The sequence below is a fragment of the Chinchilla lanigera genome, unplaced genomic scaffold (genome assembly GCF_000276665.1).
Source record: "Chinchilla lanigera isolate Chin_1 unplaced genomic scaffold, ChiLan1.0 scaffold00046, whole genome shotgun sequence".
NCBI classification, from domain to species: domain Eukaryota; kingdom Metazoa; phylum Chordata; class Mammalia; order Rodentia; family Chinchillidae; genus Chinchilla; species Chinchilla lanigera.
Genome location: NW_004955447.1, coordinates 5,074,926 through 5,085,607, shown reverse-complemented (window position 1 = coordinate 5,085,607; position 10,682 = coordinate 5,074,926). Strand labels below are relative to the sequence as shown.

The following is a 10,682-nucleotide window of genomic DNA, read 5'->3' as shown; positions in this document are numbered from 1 at the left end:
TTGGCCTTGAACTTTCCATCCTTCTGCTTTAGCCTCCCAGAAACCTGGGATTAAAGTTGTGTGTCTCCAAGCCTGACAACTTCATGTTTTTAAGGTTCACCTGGGTTGTTTGATATAGGTCTTCTTTATTCATTTTTATTATTTGATATCTGTTTTGTGAATATAACAAAATCTCCTTATCCATTTTAATATTGATGGACATTGGGTTGTTTCCACTGGTTGACAATTACAAATAATGTTTCTTTTGCTTATTCCTGCCCATGTGTATATATTCCTAGAGTCTCCACTTTGTGCCCTCCATGATTATGAATACTGTACTCTTGTTTTGTTATTTTATCTTTTTTTCCTGAAAGTGTTGTTGGAATAACATGTTTCCTTTTTTCAATAAAACAAATTTATAGTTCTTTCACATTAAAGCCTTTTCTGTTATAATACCCTTTTTCATTCTCTTTAAGATACCTTTTTGTACCTTGAGGTCATTAAAATATCATGTTATAATATTTTTTTCTAAAAGTTACATTTGTTTTCTCTTCTAGTCATTGTAACTTGGCTTTTGACCATTATTTCGCTTAACTTTTTCTTGCGAATGCTGCCAATAAGGACTATAGTTCCGTATTTACAGTTGCTTGCTTGACCTCAGCACTTACACATTTGAAATGTAACACTCCAAAGGCAGCTCTTGACTTCTCAGCTTCCAGAACTGGCTCTCACTTTCCTATTTCATTTGCAGAAGCCCAAACCTGGATTTGGCCCTGCTCTAAACTTTACAGTCAAAAATTATATTTATTTCTTTATATAAATATTTTCTGAATTCATCTTTTTAGCCTTCTTCACTGGTAGCTCCTTAATCCAAGGTGATCCTGTTCTTTCCCTGGATGGCTGCAGGACTATGGATTAGTGTCCCTAGAGCTCTGATACTCTTTGTTTTCCTCTTGCAGGTCTTCCCCTTTAGACTAGCCAAATTAATCTTTAGAAAATGGAAAACTGATCACATGATTTCCCTACCAACTCTTGTCCTCACCTTTGTAATAAAATAGAAACTTATTTATATTGACGATGTTCCTAGTTTTTCAACCTGATCTGCAGTTTCTCCTGCATTGCTCTGACCTTAGAAAAGAAAGTCATCTCTTAACATATCAACCAGTTTTTATTACACCAGTAATTTTTGTCTAAGTTACATGATTGGAGGTAGGTTAAATATACAGGCAGCCATGGATAATATTGCTTGCCATTTGAATTACTTCTTCAATTTTATTCTGTTGCCTTTTTCATTGAAATGGATTGTTACTTACTTCAAATTCTGATTAGTTTAATTTTTTCAAAGATGCTTTTTTTCATGGTTGTGTACCAGATCAAACAAATAAACAAACACATACCCTCATACTCTGAAATTCTTTTTTCTTGGAGAGATCTTGTGTGCAAAAGTATTTGTTTGGCTGGAGGTATAGCTCTGCAGTAGAATGTGCACCTAGCACCCACAAGGCCCTGGGTTCAATCTCCAGTATCACAAAACCAAAAGCTGTAATGATTGGCTTATTATTAGTAGTAGAATATAAACTGAGAAGGAACTTTGGAAAAAATCTGATTTTAAATCCAACCCACTGTAGAAATCTTCCACAATGTTATTGCAGGCGATCATTCTGCTTTTATTAAAAATCTTCCATGATAATGGACTTCTTCCTTTCAAAGTCAACTGCTTCTTATAAAACTGAAGTGCAGGACTATGACTCATTTTCCCAAAAGGGGATATGTCAAGCTGATTGTTTAGAAATGGAAAGGACTGGGTTTTGAGGTTTGGCTTCTGATTATATAGACACATAAAAATATAAAAAGAATAATCTATTTTGGGTCTTTGAATCATTTCATACCTAGTAAATTAGAAAACAAGGAAGTGAATAATGAAAGAGGACCTTAAATGATTTAGATTAGTAATTTGAGGGGTTCATAGATGCCTTTCCCCTAATTACAGGGTAATTACCACAGTCTTAGCAAATTAATGCTCAGAAAGACTCACTTTTGATTTTAATATAAGAGTATTTTTGATCAGTGTTTTAGGATCTTCCTCCATCTTTTTATTTATCCTGTAATAAATTATCACTCATTATCATTTTACTTGTTATACTGCATAATATGCTTGTGATTGCTACCTATTCTGAGCGTCCCATGGGCAGTCTTGTCCTATCTTGGTTTCATTAGTGTCTAATGGACAGCTTAAAGCACAGTAAGGCTCAATAGATTTCCAGCGTGAATGACTGGCATGCAATAAACAAGACTTCCAGTTAGTATAATGAACACTTCAGTTGTTTGCTCTAAGCTTTCTGAGATAAATCTCCTGCATTATTTTGGATGCTATTTTAAACCTAGTTTGAATAGCACATATTCACTCTGTTTTTTTTTTTTTTTTAATTTGGCTTTTTATGTGCCTAACAGGATTTTTCTTGGCATCAATAACTTTCTTCAACTAAATTGGGGTGGTGTAAATTTTCAAGATGATTTTTTTTGACAGCTGAAACTACTTGTAAACCCCCATGTTTCTGTAAATCCAAAGTTACTTTCATGAAATCACTTGGGTAGCAGAAAAGTGGAGCCCCATCAGTATACCAAAAAAGAAGCTCCTAAGTGTTCCTCTGGTTTTCAATATCTTCATAAAAATATACACATTTTGCTCAGTAAGTTTTTATTATTTTCAATAAATAATTGCTCTATCTTCTGTTAAATAAATATTGTCTTTTAAATAGTTTCTACTACACAAGCATAAACATAGCTACGTCTGTGATTATGGGAGGGCCTGTCACACACTCACAGGCACAGACCCGCCCTGGAGGCTTGCTCCGCGTGGCCAATGTGGTGTCCTCCTGGGACACCAGTGGAGTGGGGAGTGTCAAGCTTGACGCTGGCGTCAGTCAGAGCTTGATTATAAGGCGGCAGAAAGGACCAAGCCTTCAGAGTCTGCCTGTCGGTTCTCTCACTGCAGAACCAATTAAATAAATTGTTTTGGATTGTCCGTCAGCAACATAACTTCCACAAATAATCAGGCAAGAAAAGATTGTAAAAGAATTTATTGGAAATAAAGCACACCAATGATTTTTTTCACAAAGTTGGTTATATTTTTAATTTCTTTTCTTTCAAAGTAGGTTGCCTTAATGTAAATCTCATCACAATTTTACAGCAGGAAATGCAAAAGGCTGTCGTTACAATGCCTGGAGTTCTTCCCATAACCTGTTATAGGGTAGCTTTTAGGAGGAAATCCTGACACATAGAGGATCACATGCATAACTAAGCTTTAGCTACACTAGGAGCCATACAACTTCACCAAGATTTATGATTCAGATTACATAGATTGCTGGGCCCTTAAATTTTAACTTAATGGAATTCATCTAACATATACTCTTTGGTGGTGGTGGTGGTGGTGGTGTATATGTGTGTGTGTGTGTGTGTGTGTGTGTGTGTGTGTGAGAGAGAGAGAGAGAGAGAGAGAGAGAGAGAGAGAGAGAGAGAGAGAGAGAGAGATTCTTCTCTTCCCAAGAAGATTTTATTGATATTAAGCTCTTTACACCTTCTTTTTGCAAACCAATTCTTCTCCCTTTTTTCCTATTTAATTTTCAATTCACTACTTAGATTTAGCTATTAAGGGTCCTTCTACTCTCAAAAATAACTGCCAGTGGTGGGAAGTCGCTTCAGGGGAATTCTTCCAGGTGATCCAATCTCTAACTCACTTTTGCTCAGTTGTTAATACTGTACAGTGTAGGTAGAAGGGTACCTGAGACGGTGTGCAGGTGTACGCCCTGAGCTTTTCTCTGGATGAGATACAGTTTCTCTTCTATGTAGGTAAAAGATAGTCTAAAGTAAACTCATCATCAAAACTATAATTCCTTTGGTGAGGGCTAAACTATTTTAATTTCCAAATATCTGAAATTCATCCGAGAGTTCCTATGAGGGCATGTTTTTACAGGATAATTAAGACAGTACAATGATTTCACTTTTTAAACTTTGTGACATAGCCTATAAAATACTGAATAACAGAAATTCTAAATAAGTATCATTTTTCTTGCATCATCCTATACGTTTTAAATGTTATTTTGCCTCTCTTTTTTTCCTCAAGTTTCTACTCTTACCTCACTTATCAGCTTCAATAAGCAACCCTCAGACACCTTCTTCCTACCCTTGAGACTCGCCTAGACAGCTATAGTAGACATTCTCATGGTATCTATCTTTCTTACTAATAGCACATACAGTTATCATAAAGCTGTAAACTCTACAACTAGTTTACCCCTGTCATATGGCCATAGTACTACACAATATTCATGTGCTTCTCCTGAGAAAATATAAAATCTATAGTAATAAAAGATTAAATAATGCTTTATTCTACTGTATTTTGTAACTATGTAAAAATATAACAATTACAGTTTTATTTTTCTGCTGAAAAGAAAAATTTTGGAATTTTAGACGGGTAAACCTGTGTACAGACTTTGCAACAGAGATGCCTTTATTGCACTTAACCACTTTGTGACAGAAACGCATTTATTGCACTAGACCCCCGTTACTTGTCTAATCCAGTCACGGTAGGTTGTCACTCGAGTGTACACTCCTGGCCTATTCGGCACGCCACACTGATAGCCCCAGCTCACTATCCCCACCAGGAACCAGAGCCGCCGTGAGTCTTCCTGGACTAGCGGGCCACCAGAATCTCCCTGAAGGAAACAAAATGATTGATTACTTACATGCAAAGACACACCCCAAATCTTGTTTATTTCTATGATGATGGAAGAAGTCATATCCATTCTAGCCCTAAAGTCAGCCTATTTCCTTTTGAAATAGTATACCAAGTCATGCAAAAAACCAAGGGCTTTACTGAAATCCCTCAGGTATACAAGTTGTCCCTTCAGTGAGTCTGAGAACATGAGAAGCGAGTTGTCTAGACTTCCTCAGTTCCCTCCCCACAGCCTCCTGCCCCCCTCAGCTTTCCCTGGTCCAAGAAAGGTGCTCTCACAGGCTCCTTTCATCCTCACTCTCCCACACCCTGACTTTGGGCTCCATTAGTTTCTCAGTGCACACCCATTTTCTGTGTATAGCTCTAGCACTGCTTCTGCACTGATTCCTACGTGCTGATTTGTACCTCTTTCAGTTTAATCCCACTTGGCAGCTTCTCTTGTCCTAGCAGCTGCACATCTCTGCAATCCTCACAGTGTTTGGATATTTTTTCAGTGTCTATTTTCCCATCTCTTCTACAAAGCCCACTAGGCAACAGAACTTACCTGTTCTGGACACTGCTACAACCCAGGCTTCTAGCCCCTAGGAGATGCTAAAGAAGTATTTGTTCAGTGAATGAGTTTCTAGAATCCTCACCTATCTACCTTAGCGCATTGCATAGTGCCTGCTGCATAGTATTATCTTCAAAAAATACTCTTTTGGTGGGAAGAAATTTACAGGGCAACAAGTAAAACACTTCTTAATTTACCAGCCAATTACAATCAACCAGCAAATATTCCTGCATGTGTTGGTTTAGCTTGGGAGACAAATTCAGATGGTTCTGTGGGTACTGGAGCTAGGTATCCTCGGTTTGAATTCCCCACCTTCCAGCTATATGAACTTCAGTAAGCTATTTAACAGCTGTCTGTGCCTCAACGTCCTTATTGGTGATAATGCTTTCTATGAATTTGATGGGGTTAGCCCACAAAGCGCTCTGAGTACACCTGGCATAAACGCACTACTAATAAAAGCCAGCTCTTATTACCAACTGTGGGTCTAAAAAAGTTAGCTATTCATTCGATGCTCTGAGTGGGGAACTTTTCTATACCTACTTAATCACGGATCTAGACAGGGAGGAGGGTCAATGTGTTCATCGCCAACTCAGCCCGAAGGCCCTGTGGAGGGCTGGCACCTCCCTCCTCCGGATGGTACATGATAGTCAAGGTAACCACCTCCCATTGTTTGCTATCACTGCGCTTCTGTTCCCACTTTTCCTGAACCAACAAAGCGTTCTGCCTGATGTCTGATCAAGAGTGGGAAGCACATGTAGAATAAGGAGGACACACGGCTCTCTTCGTACCTAGCTGTTTCATTCTCTAACTGAAGACGGGGTACTCGAACTTGTGTCCTGTGTTCCAGGCCGTAACCCGGTGAGGCACTGTGGTGAATGTTGCAGAGGGAGTGATTAACACAGTCTTTGAATGAATGAATGCACCCACGAATGAAAGAATTGAAGAAACAAGAGGGCTATTTGTTGTTTTTTTGTTTTTGAGAAACAAACAAAATCAGGGAAGCCTATGGTGGAACACAGGGAAGTTTTTACAATGAGTAATGGCTTGAACTGGGCTCAGAGAAAATCAGAATTTGTATACACAGAAAGTAAGAGGCATCATCTGTGAATAAAGTCTAGCTAACACCTTTTTTATACTTCTTTTTTGGGGAGTATGGGAGATTGAACCCATGGCCTTCCACTGAGCTACGTCTCCAGCCCTTGAATAAGTTTTTTAAAAGTTGAGATAGGATTTCATTAAATTACTAAGGCTGGGCTCTAACTTATGATCCTCCTGCCTCAGCCTTGCAGAATGCTGAGATTACAGGTGTGCAACACCATGTCTGGCTGGGTAACACTGTCAGTCTCAGGTATGTCCTTAAGTCAGTTTTAATCAGTGCTCTTAAGTAGATATGAAATTGTCAGTGTGGAGATGTGCTATTACGTGATTGGTGAATGCTTTGAAAAGCTATCATAGAATCTGTGTTGATGCTCAGGACTAGCAGTAGCAAGAAACTGAAAGGTCACCAAGCATTCCCAACCATAGAGACATCTCCACTTAGAGGGTAAAGGGCAGAGTAGGTAACTAATAGTGTCTTGGAAATTAGGAGACAAATCTCCATCTACACACAATTTATAGTTGATAAAATGTTTCATTTTGGGGGAAGGTGCTCATGAATTGCAATTCTGGCATAAACTGTAAGTACTACCTTACTACACTTAAACACGAAAGTCAGAAACATTTGACGGGAAGAACCATCCTTCTCTTTTGTATACATTTCCCCCAGGGAAGTAGTAGGAGATTCCTGAATAAAACAGGATATTTTAAGGACTGTCTTAACTTCTGACAGCAAATAGCTGTTCTTGTGACTATATGGAGTTGGATTTCTATCACAAGAACATTAAGGTCAAATAATTTTATTGAAAAATTTAATATTAGAATTTTATTCCAATTATGGTACAATGAGAAATACATATGTATTATTTATTTTTGCATATTTTTGCGTAAAAATTATAACCTAGGTTTAAATCATTTCTTTTCTATTTGTGCTATTACACAGTTGTGGGAGTTCTTGAGACTCAAATAGGATTTTGTATAAATTTTCTATCTTCAGTATGCATCAGGACTTATTTCAAAATTTCATTATTATCTGTGGATCTTGAAAAACTAATTATTTTTCATTGTGAGTTGACAATAATTGTATACATTTATAGGGCAGAAAATAGTGCTATGTTTATGAACATAACGTGGGATAATTAAATCAAGATCATTAACATCTTCATGACTTCAAATACCTAACACTTTTTTCCTAGAACAAATATTTCAAATTTACTGTCAGTAATTTTGAAGTATATAACACTATTATTATAACACTACATATTTACCACACTGTGTAAAAGTATTTTATTTAACCCTTCCATCACAGTTAAAAGTCAATATTTTCATGAAAAGTTTGTAAGAAAATTTTATTTCTAAAACTCTGATCATGAGTTTCCAGAGGATCAGGACTATGTGTCTTCACTATTTTCTTTTTGTTCACCACTGTATGGTAAGTCACAGGTGTCCGAGAGCTTTCTGGATGGTAATGAGGAGGAGGTTGTCTTGGGCTTACCTGGCATGCGTCCACTGCACCTGTAAGTAGTCCAGCACATAGCATCCCAGGCAAGATGGCGCCATCATAACTTTCCGGTGAGTTACACACATTAGTACTTATTATTTGGACTTCTCCTTGCCGTAGATATGGGACTGTGCTGCCTATTTAGCATAAAAGCAAAATGTACTTCAGATTATATAAATTAAAAACCACAATAAATTTGAAAAGGAATAAATGCATTCCAGACATCATTCTCTATTTATCAAGGGGGGCATTGAAGATGTCTGTAGGAGTTTCTTTCCAGCCAAAATTTCCCGCAAGAGAGAAGAGTGGATCCTTTAGACAGAGCAGTTTTTCTATCTTTTCCTTTTTTGCATTAGTTTTGTGATATGGTGCCACTTAGAATTTTAGAGAAAACAAATTTGCTGTCTTAAAATTGACTAATAGCTTTTAAATTATCCACTGATTGACCCTGGATTAGAAAATAACATACTGATCAATCTTTAATCTAGCAGTAAAAGACAAATTGGTCTGGTTTCAAGGCTAAAGAACTAATTTATTTTATATTCATGTTCCTTGAAAATACCATTGTTTAAGTTTTCCATGCCTAACACAAACTTTACCTATGACACCAGCTTAATTTAGTCAAAAGTCACAAAGACACATTCTTCAGGGGGCAGTGAGGCTCTCTGCTAGTCACTGGAGAAAGAATTGACAGCAAGGGTGGAAGTCCAGTGATGCTGTCCACACTCTCTTTCTGTTCCCTGGCTGACACATCTGTTTTCTCATGGGGTTTTGTAGCCAGACTCTGGTTCTTCTGTTTACACAGTCTTCACTTAAATTTTAGTTTTATTTATTCAGTAAACAAGTGAGTCATTATTATGTTTATATTATTATGTATTATTATGTATGCTGGCCTGGCAGAAATAATAGTTTTACCCCAGAACACCTTAAAAGGCAACTGATATCCTAGGGTTGTTGAATATTAGCTACTGTCCTTACACGATATTTATTCCTTCTCTCCCTTTTCTTCATAATGAAGCCATCTGAGTCCTGCACAATCTCTGGATTAGTAAAGAACTTGTTTCTTGACATTGTGCTATTACTGTTCTTGAGAATGCTCCACGGGGTTTTTGCTTTACTTTGCTTTGCTTACACTGCTGATGAAATGGAGGGCTAGCCAGTGCTTTGGCTGATCAGGATGTAGGATGATTTTGTCTGTAGAACCTGTCTGTTTTCCAGATGCTTCCTAATTTAAACACACACACACATACACATACACACACACATACACGTACACACACACATATATATATATTTTTAGCAAATAGGAGGAGACTGCATTATTGCTAAATTTTGGCTGTTTTAGTTTTCTGGAGACACTTACCACCATAGGTTAGCGAGCCCCATCCTGTTACGTAAGCAGTGGAACCAGGGGTGACACTCTGGGTGGCTGCGGGGAGACATACTCGGTGGATATCTCGGGTGAAGGTGACAGCCCTCTCCAGCTGCACGGCTGCAATGTCATTCTCATGAGTTGCAGGTGTGTAATTATTGTGGATTGAAAGAGTCCTCACTCTCACTCTCAGTCTAGGAGTTCTTGTGGAAACACCAAAGGTGGCCGTCCATTGCTGAGGATTAGGGTAGCTAGAAAGAGTACAAAAATATGCTTGAAGATGGAACTTGCAAGCACTTCAAACATTTGGATTTTGTATTTGCCAAAACACCCACCCCCAATCTGGGAGCTACTTGACTGTCATCTCTTCCCTATGTATTTTTGCATTATAAGCTAGTAAATATGCACAACTTACTAGTAGAATGAATGGTCATTTGTCTAAAGAAACACAGAAAGATTTTAGCAACAATGTCTTGGCATTTTCTATTCAAATAAGGAAGTTCTAACACTTTGACGGCTAGCATACACAAATCTCCGCTTTGATCTCTCCCTATTTTACACTCTCCTATTCAAGAAACTTATAAATTTTGATACAGTGATTATTTTAACTTTAACTCATTCTTTTCAATCCTAGTTTTCCCTCTTTTGCTTTGAGAAAGTAGCTTCATTTAAATAATTGTGATAAGGAGCATCCTTGTTTTATGAATGCAGGAATGATTTTTCTGTGCTAAGAGTTATGTCATAAATATGTACATATGCTCTGTGTACATGTGTGTACATATGCATATGTATACCTACATATATATGCTGAGAGATAGAAAAAGCACTAACACAATAAATATACAAAATTCAAAATTTAACATTGTGACCTAAGAATTAGAGCTTTTTAGCTAAACTTTCAAAACATATACCATAAGGTAAAAAACAGATGGATTTCATTAAGTGACACTTAAACATACCATGAACAAGTTTAACATATGGGTTAGAAGCCATGAGAAAGTATTCAGAATGTTTAATATTTAGAATTTAGTAGAATATACCAACAAAGTGTGTAAGCCTGCAATAAATGGACAGAAAACCATTATAAAATGGGCAAAGAATATTAATAAACAATTCATGGAAAGGAAGCTATAACAATTTCTAGATATATGAAAAGATACTCAAACTTGCCAGTAATCAAGAAATAGAAATTATAATGGTGAGCATCTATTGTTTATTAATAAGAAAGTGGAAATGAAATGAGAAGCCTAATATTATGAGTTCATAAGGAGAGAAATTAGAACTCGTTGCATTGCTGGTGAAGATGTAAGCGTTTGGAAAGCACTTCGGTACCTTCATCGGACTGTATACTCACAGGTATGTACCGCAGAGAAACTCCTGTGGGTTTATGGAAGGGCACTGCTGTTTGTATGTGCAGCATCCCTAAAGGCTCACGTGCCTCCAAAGCAGCCGT

General features: G+C 37.3%; 1 protein-coding gene across 1 annotated transcript in view; it reads right to left on the bottom strand.

The window, feature by feature from the left end:
- Positions 1 to 3,448: 3,448 nt before the first annotated feature.
- LOC102011064 (transmembrane protease serine 11D) overlaps positions 3,449 to 10,682 on the bottom strand; it is an 82,230-nt gene continuing 74,996 nt past the window's right edge. The window contains exons 8-10 of the mRNA XM_013518471.1: positions 9,221 to 9,480; positions 7,852 to 7,994; positions 3,449 to 4,691 (exon numbers count right to left, since the gene is read on the bottom strand). Coding sequence (XP_013373925.1) covers positions 4,530 to 4,691; positions 7,852 to 7,994; positions 9,221 to 9,480 — 565 coding nt within the window. The 3' untranslated portion in view covers positions 3,449 to 4,529. The remainder of the gene's footprint in view (positions 4,692 to 7,851; positions 7,995 to 9,220; positions 9,481 to 10,682) is intronic.